The sequence below is a fragment of the Scyliorhinus torazame genome, chromosome 2, assembly GCF_047496885.1.
Source record: "Scyliorhinus torazame isolate Kashiwa2021f chromosome 2, sScyTor2.1, whole genome shotgun sequence".
NCBI classification, from domain to species: Eukaryota; Metazoa; Chordata; class Chondrichthyes; order Carcharhiniformes; family Scyliorhinidae; genus Scyliorhinus; species Scyliorhinus torazame.
The window spans coordinates 152,145,432-152,160,446 of NC_092708.1; the positions used below are offsets into that span (position 1 = coordinate 152,145,432).

Sequence of the window (15,015 nt, forward strand, 5' to 3'; positions counted from 1 at the left end):
GACATAGCGACGCACCGACTAATCATGGGGGGGACTTCAACTGTGTACAGGATCCAACGACTGACAGATCAAACCCCAAAACGGGGAAAACCTCAAACATGGCAAGGGAACTCGGTCACTTTATGGAACAGTTGGGAACGGTGGGCCCCTGGAGGTTCACCCCCCCAGGGGAGAAGGAGTTCTCCTTCTTCTCCCCAGTACACAACGTATACACCAGAATTGACTTCTTTGTGGTGGGGAAAACGGTGCTTCCGGGGATAGACAAAGTGGGACATTCCGCAATAGTGATATCAGACCACGCTCCACACTACATGGACGTGAGGCTGGAGACGGGCAGGGCCCAACGCCCCACATGGAGGTTGGACATTGCTCTACTAGCAGACAAGGCCTTCAACGAAAAGATATCGCGGGCCACAGCAGAGTACACGGAGAACAATCAGAACGGGGAGTGCTAAAGGCCGTAATAAGAGGGGAAATCATCGCTTTCAAAGCGCGAAGAGATAGGGAGGAAAGGGCAGCTAGGCAGCAGCTGGTCAACTCCATATTGGAGGTAGACCGTAAATACGCCGAGGCCCTGACCATAGAGCTCCTGGCGGAGAGGAAAGAGTTACAAAGGAACTTTGATCTGCTCTCCACCAGGAAAGCAGTGCATCAGCTCCGCCAGGCACGTGGGACCCTATGCGAACACGGAGACAAAGCCAGCCGCCTGCTGGCACACCAGCTGAGAAAGCAGGCTCCCACCAGAGAAATTGCACAAATCAGGGATACTCGGGGCACACTAGAAACAGAACCAGAAAAGATCAACAAAACCTTCAAGGCCTTCTACCAAGGGCTGTACACCTCAGAGCCCCCAAGGGGGGAGTCCGGGATGAAACGGTTCCTTGATGGACTGGACATACCAGTCATGGGGGAGGGCAGGAAACAGGACCTGGAAGCACCACTAATACTGGGAGAGATCATAGACAGCATTAGCTCCATGCAGGCGGGGAAGGCGCCGGGACCAGACGGGTTCCCGGCGAACCTCTACAAATAATTTGCGACAGCACTGGCCCCGCACCTGCGGGAGATGTTCACAGACTCGCTCGCTAAGGGCACACTGCCGCCCACGCTAGCACAGGCCTCAATCTCGCTGATACCTAAAAAGGACAAAGACCCAACGGAATGTGGGTCATACAGACCCATCTCACTGCTGAACGCGGATGCCAAAATACTATTCTAGCCAAAAGGCTAGAAGACTGCGTGCCAGAGGTGGTCGCAGAGGACTAGACGGGCTTTGTCAAAGGTAGACAGCTTACCTCGAACATCCTCCAGTCCTGGAACCAACTACGGCAGCAATTTGGCCTGACCAGAATGTCGGGCAAAGCTCCCATCTGCAACAACCATAGGTTCACGTCAGCGCTGACTGACGCCACCTTCAAAAGGCGGGGACAGGACAGAAGGACACTGACAGTCAGGGACCTATACACGGACGGCAGGAACGCAACACTGCAGTGACAGAGAAATTCCAGCTAGCCAGGGGGAACGAGCTAAGGTACCTGCAACTAAAAAACTTCCTGCTAAAGGAGACATGGACATACCCACAACCACCACGACAGACATTACTGGAAGAGCTACTGGACGCAAGCATACTAGATACAGGAAACTGTAGCGACATGTATGACCGATTGGTAGAAGGGGCCGACACCGTACTGGACACAACAAGAATGAAGTGGGAGGAGGACCTGGGGATCGAAATAGGGTGGGGACTCTGGAGCGAAGAACTGCATAGGGTCCACTCCACCTCCACGTGCGCAAGGCTCAGCCTGACGCAACAAAAAGTGGTACATAGAGCCCACTTAACAAGAACCCGTATGAGTAGGTTCTTCCCAGAGGTGGAGGATAGATGTGAATGGTGCCAAGGAGGCCCAGCCAACCACGCCCACATGTTCTGGTCTTGCCGCAGACTTGGAGTACTGGACAGCCTTCTTTGAGGCAATGTCCAAAGTGGTGGGCGTGAGGGTGGAGCCATGCCCGAAAGTGGCGGTCTTTGGGGTTTCAGACCAGCCAGATCTATTCCTGGGGAGGAGGGCGGACGCCCTTGCCTTTGCCTCCCTGATCGCCCGCCGTCGAATCCTGTTCGGCTGGTGGTCAGCAGCACCACCCAAAGGTGCAGACTGGCTGTCCGACCTCTCGGAATCTCTCCAAATGGAGAAAATCAAATTCACCATCTGAAGGTCAGACAACGGCTTCCACAGAACGTGGGAGCCATTCACCCAATTGTTCCGGGACCTGTTTGTAGCCAAACATGCAGAAAAATAGCCAGATAGCCAAGAAACAGGGGAGAGTAGCCAAAGCATGAGAGGGAGAGATAAACTTGGCATCCACAGGAACAGAGAAAACGGGGAAGACGGGAGGGCCGCTGAAGCGGAAGTGAGGACGAGTCGACAACGGCAGCGAAATCCGTCTGGGAGAAGCAAGGGACAACACCACAAACAGATGCCTACTATGTGTGTAAATAATTTTGCCAAGTGTACAGAGTTGCTGCTGTTGAGCGGGTGCATAATACCACTCGTCGACTTTCTCACGGAAAATTAAAATGTCAGCAGCAGCAATCCATAGGGTGTGTGTGTGTGTGTGTGGGGGGGGGGTTCCGTCGGGATGGTGTGGGAAGACTGAGGCGCATGGGGTAACATCTAGTTAATTGCTATTGTATATTCTCTTTCTGCACTATGTTAATGTTCACTCTATTTTATGTTAGTATTATTACTATTGTTTATTATGAAACATTTTGCAAAACTTTAATAAAAATATATATTTTTAAAAGATGGAGGTCAAAAGAGGTGGTCATGAGGCAGATCTGGGTGCCATCAGCCTAAATGCAAAAATTAATGATGTGCTTTTGGTTGCTGTTGTCGGGGGGCAGCATATAGATGAGAAACAGCTGGGGGCCAAGGATACATCATGAGGAGACACCAGAACTAACAAAGGAACAGGAAGGGACTCCATTGCAAGTAATATTCTGGATAATACAATATAGATAAGAATGGGGAGAGCAGTCTCACCCAGCTAGACAACAGTGGAGGGGGGCTGGAGGAGCATATTTTTGTAATTTTTTCATGGGATGAGAGAGTCAGTGACAAGGTCAGCGTTTGTTTCCCCTGCCTAATTGCCCTCGAGAAGGTGGCGATGAGCAGGGAGGTTGTTGGAGGTTTGCAGGCTGCCACTGAAAAAAGCAAGGAAATAGAAATTTCTTGAGGCCAGCCTGATGGTATAGGGCGAGTATGCCATGTGGCACCAGGAGAATCGAAGCACAGCAGAGGAGGGTGCTGGAATATTTGTTAAAAACTACCAAGAAATAACATGGGAGTAACTGGCCTTGCGCGCAACCTCTATATCCGGAGACTCAAGTTTATTAAACTGTTATTTAGCATACAAGCGGTGGGAATCTCCGATCGCCGACATCACGTTCGGCGATTGGCCGCAGAATCCTCTTTTACGCCGGAATTGGTGGCAGCGCCGTTTTTCCGATGCTCCACCCCCTCAAAACAATGTACTCACCGCATGTCGTATGGACGGCCTCAGAACGTCACCCGAGGCCCTCCCCCGATGGTCTAAGTCCCCGACGGCGTGGGGCAAGTGAGCTCACACCGTTCGGGAACCTCACATGGCAGCTGCGGACTGAGTCCAGCGCCACCACAGTCGGGGGAGAGCTGTGCCGCTGGCAGCAGGGGGCTTCGGCGGGGGCGGTCCAGGGGTGGCGAGGCTGGCTACAGGGGGGCAGATTTTGGCAGGCTGGTCCACGCGCAGCCAGCACCTTGTTGCACGGCGCGGTCGCTGCCGTGCACATGCACAGCCACGGACCCTGCCATTCAGCGGCCGTATTCGCAGGTAAAGCCCGGGTCTTTACGCTTTGCGGGTGCTAGCCCCCCACCAGGCGGAGGAACGGTGCATAAGACCAGACGGTTTCTGAGGACATAGCCGCAGGATCGGAGAATCCAGCTCAAAGAATTTATTGCAAATAATGCACGCTTCTCTAGGTCACTGCTCTGGAAATTGTTTTAACTATTCTGCCCTATTGTTGCTTTCCTGTCTTTCCACCTCCCTCTATTAATGAACTTTCTGAAAACCCAATGAGCGGGATTTTCTGTATCTCTGTGGCATGTTTTGCACAGGAAGCCCTCCATTGGCCGGCAGTGGAATCTTCTGGTCACACAGTTGTCAACGGGATTCCCGTTGGATGGAACTTCCGCTGCTGGGAAACCCGCATCAGGGGTTTGGCGTCAGTGGGACCGTAGGATGCCACCAGTGGGACCAGGTAGAAATTTCCAGCCTATGACTGAGCTTTTTAATCACCCCCACTGCCACCTTTCCTAGTTTGGCTTCGGCACGTTTTCGTTCACCCTTTCAGTAAAAAAGGGCCAGAATTCTCTGTCTGTTCACGATTCTGGGATTCTCTGGTCCTGCTTCAGTAAATGGAGTTTTGGCTGGGCACCAAATTCTCCGTTCTTGCTGCCAGCGGTGGCAGGGTGCACTCAGGTCAAAGATTCCCGGCTAAGATTTTCTGCATTAAAAGTGAGAGCAGAGTTTTCGAGCTGGTTCGAACTTCTCTGCAGACCACACTAACACTGCGAGACGCAAAATTAATGCGCTGCAGTCCCATCACTGGCTGAAGTTTTTTAATTACAGCATGACAGGTTGAGAGTGACCAATATAAATGGGGCAGCTGACCACATAATGGAAAACATCAAAAGGAATTAAGTGAAGACTATGATTTTTAAGATGGATATTAATTAATCTATACATGTTTTTCCATTTCCAGACTGGAAAAAAACAAGAAGATTGATTAACTTACCTTGAGATCATTCATTAGCATGTTGTACCATATAACAGCAGCCCAGCCACTGGGCAGCTGACTCACATTGGAGATGACTACTACAGGCAAAGAACTGGTCTGTTATTCAAAAATAAAGGCAAACATAAGTATTAATTTAACTCCTTGGGGGCTCATGTGCATAATGTGTTATGACAATAACAAAGGCTGGAATTTAATGCCACTGCCCCTCCCTCTCCCCCAACAGAGGAAAGTTCCAAGGCAGAGGGAGCCACTTAATCAAAAGTGAGCATGCAGGGTAGGTTCCAGCCACCTTTACAATTGCCCCCGCCTCCCCCCCACCTCCCCTCGAGATCTCATAATTAGGACCAGGCAGGAAGGCAATCAATACCCACTTAACAGCCTCATCCTGCTGCCATTGGTATTTAACCAACAGTGAGAAGGGGCACTTGCATGCTGGGCAACCAACAAGCAAACCCCATCAGGTTTGCCTGCGGATCCGTGGAGGGCGGACCCCTCATTGAAAGGTACTCGGGAGGTTGAGGGACCCAGCATTGAGAAGGTGGAAGTCTGCTGAGGACTAAAACCTGATTGACGATTCTCAACTGATAAGAACCATTGTTGCACGATAATTTGAAACATCGTCCTCATTACACAATCAGAACTTTGTGGTAAAAATAAAAATTCCAATCCTTTTTTCTGACTAATTCCTGTTTAACAGCTATGTGGATGAGCAAAAAGGTTTGCCATTAAACAGTATTGTGAGCCCTAACACTTTGGGTCTTGTTTTTAAAATTAGGATTTCACATTAATTTACTGATGTTATGTGATTGACAGAGTGTCCTGATAAGTGCTTGAATCAACTCACCTCCAAATCTATGGCCAAATCTTGGTGACAAAACTGTGTCTCAAAATTGATCGAATGGAGCTCCTCTGTGACAATCAGAGGACCCTGTGGAATTGAGAGAGTAACAACAACGTTTAAAAAGATGACAAGCGGGCAGCAAGGTGGCGCAGTGGTTAGCACTGCTGCCTTATGGCGCTGAGGACCCGGGTTCAATCTCGGCCCCGGGTCACTATCCATGTAGAGTTTGCACTTTCTGCGTGGGTCTCACCCCCACAACCCAAAAAGACGTGCAAGATCGGTGAATTGGCCACGCTAAATTGACCCTTAATTGGGAAAAAAACCGAATAGGATACTCTAAATTTATTTTAAAAAGGTGACAAGCAAAATGGAGTGCTCATTAGAATTTAGTACAAGGTTCAAGAAAGGCTGTTATTTAATAAGTAATCAATCGACACTTCCGGGTGCGGCGATGACCAGTTAAGTCGCACGTTTTGGCAGCTCCCGGTGGAACGGACTTTTGGGCTCTTAATAGGAGCCCCAACGGCAATTTTAACGGCTAAAAACACTGTGCGGTAAACCAGAAGGGAATCCCCCCTGGACACGGATGGAAAAAGGAGAGAAAAGTGGCCAGATTGCGGTGGATCCTCTAGAGTAGCGGCCAGGAAGGCAAGCACAAAGCAAGATGGCGTCGGAAGGTGGCAGTTTAATATGGGGCCCTGACCAACAAGAGTTCCTGCAGCGCTGCGTGGAAGAACTTAAAAAGGAGATGAAGAAGGAGCTGTTGGCCCCAATATTACAGGCGATTGAAGGGCTAAAGGAGGAGCAAAAGACCCAGGAGCAGGAGCTCCGGGTCGTGAAGGCAAAGGCTGCTGAGAATGAGGATGAAATACAGGGCCTGGTGGTGAAGACAGAGATGCACGAGGCACAACATAAAAGGTGTGTGGAAAGGCTGGAGGTGCTGGAGAATAATGCAAGGAGGATGAATTTAAGGATTCTTGGTCTTCCCGAAGGTGCAGAAGGGGTGGACGTCGGGGCATATGTGAGCACGATGCTTCACTCGTTAATGGGATCGGAGGCCCCGACGGGCCCGTTGGAGGTGGAGGGAGCTTATCGAGTTATGGCGCGAAGACCGAGGGGTGGAGAAATTCCTCGAGCCATAGTGGTGAGATTTCTCCGATATAAGGACAGAGAGATGGTCCTCAGATGGGCAAAGAAAACCCGGAGCAGTAGGTGAGAGAACGCGGTGATCCGCGTATATCAAGATTGGAGTGCGGAGGTGGCGAGAAGGAGGGCAAGCTTTAATCGGGCCAAGGCGGTGCTGCACAAAAGGAAGGTTAAATTTGGAATGCTGCAGCCGGCAAGACTGTGGGTCACACATCAAGGGAAACACCACTACTTTGAAACGGCAGAAGAGGCGTGGACATTTATTGTCGAGGAGAAACTGGAACAAGCGGGCTAGAAAAAGAACGTTTGGGATAAAGTGGTGGGGTGATTACGTGTGGTGAAGGGGGGGGGGGGGGGAAATGGGGGAAGAGATGATTTCCGAAGTTGTTAATCCTGCGACCCTGTAACTTTTCTCTCTTCCCCATGTCGTGGGGGAGGGGGGGAAGGGAGGATGGGGAGCTGGGGGTGCTGGCCATTGGGGGCGGGGTCAAATGGGTAGCGCGGGCTTTGTTCCCGCGCTATGGTAATCATGGCGGGAACAGGGAAGCAGGAAGGAGGGGTCCTCGCACAGTGGGGGCCGAGGTCATGGGGCGAAGCCGAGGTCGGCCAGAGTTTGCTGACTTCTGGGAACAACATGGGGGGTGCAATTACGCTAGAAAGGGATCTAGCGGGGGGGGGGGGGGTTAACTGGGTTGCTGCTGCTGGGGAGAAGGGGGAGCTGGTATGGGGTGGGGTGGTCGGGGCGGGAGGGCGCCGTTGGGGGGAGATACGGCTACGTGGGAACCGGGAGAGGAGCTGGATTGAAAAAGGAGATGGCTAGTCGACAAGGGGGGGGGGGGGGGGGGGGGTAAAGAGCCCCCCAACTCGGCTGATCACGTGGAATGTGAGAGGGTTGAACGGGCCGATTAAGAGGGCACGGGTACTCGCACACCTAAAAAAACTTAAGGCAGATGTGGTTATGCTGCAGGAGACGCATCTGAAACTGATAGACCAGGTCAGACGTCGCAAAGGATGGGTGGGGGAGGTGTTTCATTCGGGGCTAGACGCAAAAAACAGGGGGGTGGCTATATTAGTGGGGAAGCGGGTAATGTTTGAGGCAAAGACCATAGTGGCAGATAGTGGGGGCAGATACGTGATGGTGAGTGGCAGATTGCAAGGGGAGGCGGTGGTTTTAGTGAACGTATATGCCCCGAACTGGGATGATGCCAATTTTATGAGGCGTATGTTGGGACGCATCCCGGACCTAGAGGCGGGAAAGTTGGTAATGGGTGGAGATTTTAATACGGTGCTGGCCCAGGGCTGGACAGATCGAGGTCCAGGACCGGAAGGAGGCCGGCTGCAGCTAGGGTGCTCAAGGACTTTATGGAGCAGATGGGAGGAGTAGACCCCTGGAGATTTGGTAGACCTAGGAGTAAGGAGTTTTCGTTTTTCTCCTATGTCCACAAAGTCTATTCACGGATAGACTTTTTTGTTTTGGGAAGGGCACTGATCCCGAAGGTGACGGGGACGGAGTACACGGCTATAGCTATTTCGGACCACGCTCCACATTGAGTGGACCTGGAGATAGGGGAGGAAAAAGAACAGCAGCCACCCTGGAGAATGGACATGGGATTATTGGCAGATGAGGGGGGGTGTTTAAGGGTGAGGGGGTGTATTGAAAGGTACTTGGAACTCAATGACAATGGGGAGGTTCAGGTGGGAGTGGTCTGGGAGGCGTTGAAGGCTGTGGTTAGAGGGGAGCTGATATCTATCAGGGCACATAAAGGAAAGCAGGAGGGTAGGGAAAGGGAGCGGTTGTTGAAAGAACTTTTGAGGGTGGACAGGCAATATGCAGAGGCACCGGAGGAGGGACTGTACAGGGAAAGGCAAAGGCTACACGTAGAATTTGACTTGTTGACTACGGGTAAGGCAGAGGCACAATGGAGGAAGGCACAGGGTGTACAGTACAAATATGGGGAGAAGGCGAGCAGGTTGCTGGCCCATCAACTGAGGAAAAGGGGAGCAGCGAGGGAGATAGGGGGGGTGAGAGATGAGGAGGGAGAGATGGAGCGGAGAGCGGAGAGAGTGAATGGAGTGTTCAAGGCATTTTATGAAAGATTATATGAAGCTCAGCCCCCGGAAGGGAAGGAGAGAATGATGTGCTTTCTGGATCAGTTGGAATTTTCTAAGGTGGAGGAGCAGGAGAGGGTGGGACTGGGAGCACAGATTGAGACGGAGGAAGTAGTGAAAGGGATTGGGAGCATGCAGGCGGGGAAGGCCCCGGGACCTGACGGATTCCCAGTGGAATTCTATAGGAAATATATGGACTTGCTGGCCCCGCTACTGATGAGAACCTTTAATGAGGCTAGGGAAAGGGGGCAGCTGCCCCCAACTATGTCAGAGGCAACGATATCGCTCCTCCTAAAGAAGGAAAAAGACCCGCTGCAATGCGGGTCCTATAGGCCCATTTCCCTCCTAAATGTGGATGCTAAGATTCTGGCCAAGGTAACGGCAACGAGGATAGAGGATTGTGTCCCGGGGGTGGTTCATGAGGACCAAACTGGGTTTGTGAAGGGGAGACAGCTGAACACAAATATACGGAGGCTGCTAGGGGTAATGATGATGCCCCCACCAGAGGGGGAAGCGGAGATAGTGGTGGCGATGGATGCCGAGAAAGCATTTGATAGAGTGGAGTGGGATTATTTGTGGGAGGTGCTGAGGAGATTTGGCTTTGGAGATGGGTATATCAGATGGGTACAGTTGCTGTATAGGGGTCCGATGGCGAGCGTGGTCACAAATGGACGGGGGTCTGATTACTTTCGGCTCCATAGAGGGACGAGGCAGGGATGTCCTCTGTCCCCGTTATTGTTTGCATTGGCGATTGAGCCCCTGGCCATAGCATTGAGGGGTTCCAGGAAGTGGAGGGGAGTACTCAGGGGAAGAGAAGAACACCGGGTATCTTTGTATGTGGATGATTTGTTGTTGTATGTGGCGGACCCGGCGGAGGGGATGCCAGAGATAATGCGGATACTTGGGGAGTTTGGGGATTTTTCAGGGTATAAATTGAACATGGGGAAAAGTGAGTTGTTTGTGGTGCATCCAGGGGAGCAGAGCAGGGAAATAGAGGATTTACCGTTGAGGAAGGTAACAAGGGACTTCCGGTACATGGGGATCCAGATAGCCAAGAATTGGGGTACATTACACAGGCTTAATTTAACGCGGTTGGTGGAACAGATGGAGGAGGACTTTAAGAGATGGGACACGGTGTCCCTGTCACTGGCAGGTAGGGTGCAGGCGGTTAAAATGGTGGTCCTCCCGAGGTTCCTTTTTGTGTTTCAGTGCCTCCCGGTGGTGGTCACGAAGGCTTTTTTCAAGAGAATCGAGAAGAGTATTATGAGTTTTGTGTGGGCCGGGAAGACCCCGAGAGTGAGGAGGGGATTTTTGCAGCGTAGTAGGGACAGGGGGGGTTGGCACTACCGAGCCTAAACGACTATTACTGGGCCGCCAATGTTTCAATGGTGTGTAAGTGGATGGGAGAAGGGGAGGGAGCGGCGCGGAAGAGATTGGAGAGGGCGTCCTGCAGGGGGACTAGCCTACAAGCAATGGTGACGGCGCCGTTGCCGTTCTCACCGAAGAAATACAGCACAAGCCCGGTGGTGGTGACTACATTGAAAATTTGGGGGCAGTGGAGACGGCATAGGGGAAAGACGGGAGCCTCAGAGCGGTCCCCGATAAGAAATAACCATAGGTTTGTTCCGGGGAGAATGGATGGGGGGTTTGGAGCATGGCAAAGAGCTGGGGTAGTACAATTGAGAGATCTGTTCGTAGATGGGACGTTTGCGAGTCTGGGTGCGCTGACGGAAAAATATGGGTTGCCCCAAGGGAATGCATGCCGGTATATGCAACTGAGGGCTTTCGCGAGGCAACAGGCGAGGGAATTCCCGCAGCTCCCGACGCAGAGGGTGCAGGATAGAGTGATCTCAGAGACATGGATGGGGGATGGTAAGGTGTCAGACATATATAGGGAAATGAGGGACGAGGGGGAGATCATGGTAGATGAGCTGAAAGGGAAATGGGAAGAAGAGCTGGGGGAGGAGATTGAGGAGGGGCTGTGGGCTGACACCCAACATAGGGTAAACTCATCGTCCTCATGCGCCAGGCTAAGCCTGATACAATTCAAGGTTCTACACAGGGCACATATGATTGGAGCACGGCTCAGTAAATCTTTTGGGGTAGAGGATAGGTGTGGGAGGTGCTCGAGAAGCCCAGCGAATCACACCCACATGTTCTGGTCATGCCCGGCACTACAGGGGTTCTGGGTGGGGGTGGCAAAGGTGCTTTCGAAGGTAGTGGGGGGGGGGGGGGGGTCCGGGTCGAACCAAGCTGGGGGTTGGCTATATTCGGGGTTGCAGAAGAGCCGGGAGTGCAGGAGGCGAGAGAGGCTGATGTTTTGGCCTTTGCGTCCCTAGTAGCCCGGCGCAGGATCTTGTTAATGTGGAAGAAAGCCAAACCCCCGGGTGTGGAGACCTGGATAAACGACATGGCAGGGTTTATAAAGTTAGAACGGATCAAGTTCGTATTAAGGGGTTCGGCACAAGGGTTCACCAGGCGGTGGCAACCGTTCGTCGACTACCTCGCAGAAAGATAGAGGGAATGGAAAAGAAGAAGACAACAGCAGCAACCCAGGGGGGAGAGGGGGGGGGAGGGAGGAACCGGATGGACTCTCAGGGATGTCATTGTATATGTATAGACACTTGTTATAGGTACTGTATATTGGATTGTTGGATTGTATCTTTGAAGAGTAACTATTTTTGACAAGGCAGTTGCCACTCAGTTTTGTTTATGTTTCTGTTTATATATTATTTATTTATTTGTTTAAAATTGGCCACGGTTATTTATATTACTTTGTTGTTCAAAAGAAAAACTATGTACGGTTATGTTTGGCCACAAAATTTTGAATAAAATATATATTTTTTTAAAAGTAATCAATCGAAGTATGGAAAGACGTGGTTGCTTAAGCGAGCCTAAAATTACCTTAGAAATAAGCACCAGAGCCAGTTTTCATCTAAGTTTGTAGACTAGAATCTTTATAAAAGTATATTAGGAACTAATTTGGAACAAAATTAGAAAACAAATTCAGACATTATGATTCAATATCACTCACCCTCATATGAATTATGCACATTAAATATTCATAGTTTAGAACATAGAACATAACAACGCAGTACAGGCCCTTCGGCCCTCGATGTTGCACCAACCTGTGAAACCACTCGAAAGCCCATCTACACTATTCCCTTATCGTCCATATGTCTATCCAATGACCATTTGAATGCCCTTATTGTTGGCGAGTCCACTACTGTTGCAGGCAGGGCATTCCATGCCCTTATTACTCTCTGAGTAAAGAACCTACCTCTGACATCTGTCCTGTATCTATCTCACCTCAATTTAAAGCTATGTCCCCTCGTGCTAGACATCACCATCCGAGGAAAAAGGCTCTCACTGTCCACCCTATCCAATCCTCTGATCATCTTGTATGCCTCTGGTTTATAGCATACAACATGGCGATTCAGTTATTGGGCACAACTCACCCTAAAATTTTCTAAGTGTCATTTTGGGCAAATTTGTCGGGGTGTTTCCCACCGGCTTTTTGGGTGAGAGCCAGACCTGGATTCACCTAAACTTCTGGTGCGATTTATTTTTTAAAAATCAGAGTGCGTTCTGGGCAGAATTAGCGGGGTTGTTCCTGGTGCTACAAGTGGCACTTTGCTGCTATTTTGGCCCCCGGCGGGAATTCCTCCCCAAGGCTGCACTTAGCCGCATTTCCTGCTCCTCGCTGCAGAAGGAGATCTGGACACCATTTTTAAATGGCATTCCAATCATTTGACCCCTCCAATCCGATCCCAAGATTCTCCCCCCCCCTTACCTTTAAGGAGGTAATCTCACACAGGCAGGGCACCACCGGGCCCGATCCCTGGCACAGTCAAAATGCCAGCCTGGCACTGTGCCACTGCCAGCCTGGCAGCACAACCTGGCAGCACAACCTGGGACCCTGGCAGTGCCAGGGTGCCAGCCTGGCCAGAGGCCAACCACCCGCTGGGGGCCTCTGATCGCTTGGGAGACTCCCTTCCCCCAAGTGCCGTTCCACCTGGTCCCCGTTTGTGGGACCAGTGCTCAACGTCGCACGGCTGATAAATGGAAAGGTCTACTCACCTCCTCCTCACTTCCCATCGGTAGTTATTGCGGCAGCTTCACGTTTTTGAAAAGGAGTACTAAATGACGCCCTCGTGACTTCTTGCTGGGGAGTTGGGTAATTTCTGGTAGGCCACTGTATTTGACTTCAACTTCGTGAATGAATGCAAATTAGGGCTGATGAGATTCTCGGCATTTTTGGGCGAGATCCGAAATGCACCACAGTAGCGGGCCGGGTGAATCGCAAAATAGTTCACACCGACGCAAACTCGATTTTGCCCTCTCCCGCTATTCACCCGTTGCGCCCGGATCCGCACTAGGCACAACGCAGGCACTGAATCGCGCCCAGTGCGCAATTTTGAAAGGGTGCCCCGATATCTAAATGACCTTGAGGATTCCCTGCACACCCCCACACAAAGACAATCCCATTCCCCACATAACTGGGCATTAACACTCTCCCCCCCCCCCCCCCCCCCCCCCCAAGTGAGCACAGCCCACTATGAGGGTTACTGAGGGGGTTACCTCCCACTCCTGTTTCAGGAACCCCCTTCACTTCCCCCGACCTTTATGAAACCCCTTCATCCCACCCATTTTGGGTGGCACTGCCTGGTGCCTGGAGTGCTAGGGTGCTGCCCTGCCTGGTCCCTGACCACCCGGGGGGCTCTACTGGCCTCCGGGCCCCCAGAGTGGATACCACGCCTGGCCTCCACTTGTGAAGATCAGCGCTCAGGTGAGGCCTTGCCGGTGCGGCTGGTGACTCCCGGGCGCTGGGATACATTTAAATATTATCTAGATCACATCCTGGGTGTGATCCAGATCATACCGGGCGCTGCAATTTGGGTAACTAACTCACCAAGGGTTTGCGCTCGCGCGAAACCCGATTTGGGCCTTTCCCACGGTGCTCCGGGCACAATGCAGGGGGAAAATCACGTCCATCGTGTCTGTGCCAGCTCTTCGCTACAGTAATCCAAAATTGGCTACTTCCTCCGCCAACATCTGTGTATTCCTCTGCTTCAAATATTTAAATACTTCTGCTTAAGAAAATGCCATGTTTCTTGCCTCCACTATTCTCTGTGACAAAGCTCCAGCATGTCATGCTCCAGCAATTTTGCATAATTAATTTATCCTAATCTTTCTCTTCAATCTCACTTACGATATTAAATTGATGATTCCTTCTCACTGATTTTCCAATCTGAAGAAATAGGACGGAATTCTCTCAAGCCCCCATTGGCGGATTTGATGATGGGCAATGGGGGGAGAAGATGGAGTTAGGCCTAGAAATCAATTTCAAGCCAGTGTGAATTTACAGTGTCATCTTCTGCTGGTGCCTGCCGTGGCGGGTTGGAAAACCTGCCAGAGGCTGGCGTGAACCTCATTTGCATCTCGTTAGTGGCATGCAGATGAAAGCCCGACCTCCGCCCTAATGCATTCGTCATCCTATTGCATTTATGTTTCCATAGTATTTTCAGCATATTTTAGAAAAAATTAGTCAATTAACATCATGCATTCAAAAGCTTTAAGTATTTGCATCATATCATGTTATTTGCAGCAGAAAATGATGTTCTATTGCTCTGGCTATTTTGAGTACAATTCATTTAATTAACAGAGGATTGGAAAAAAAATTACCTCATTCCCTTTGGTACCTGCGGAGGATTTCTGTTCTTTCAGTTGCTGTTAAAACATGTAAATGCTAAATTAGTTTTTTTTTCTAATTTTCTCCTGAATGCTCTGATTATTCCATAGGTATTGACAGACACCAATATTGTACCGCACCTGCGGAAATAGTACCTTATATCAATGCACTTCACACAGTGAATTATTTATGGAGTGCAAAGATTATTATGCCGCCTGGCATTCTGTGTTGGTGAAGTCGTACAATCATAGATTGAATATTTGGATTCCTTGGTTAAAGAAGGACCTTTGGCCAGGAGACAAGGAAAATGCCCTGAGCTTCTTTGAATAATTATCACACCATTTTGAACTTGCACCTTATTCAACAAAGTATGCAATATTGAAGCATTCCCTC

General features: G+C 50.6%; 1 protein-coding gene across 3 annotated transcripts in view; it reads right to left on the minus strand.

The window, feature by feature from the left end:
• Positions 1 to 15,015, minus strand: part of LOC140392817 (signal transducer and activator of transcription 4-like) — a 206,454-nt gene that overhangs the window by 47,895 nt on the left and 143,544 nt on the right. For all 3 annotated transcript variants that reach the window (XM_072478479.1, XM_072478489.1, XM_072478499.1), the window contains 3 exons: positions 14,616 to 14,660; positions 5,679 to 5,762; positions 4,832 to 4,930 (listed from right to left, as the gene is read on the minus strand). In XM_072478479.1, coding sequence (XP_072334580.1) covers positions 4,832 to 4,930; positions 5,679 to 5,762; positions 14,616 to 14,660 — 228 coding nt within the window. The remainder of the gene's footprint in view (positions 1 to 4,831; positions 4,931 to 5,678; positions 5,763 to 14,615; positions 14,661 to 15,015) is intronic.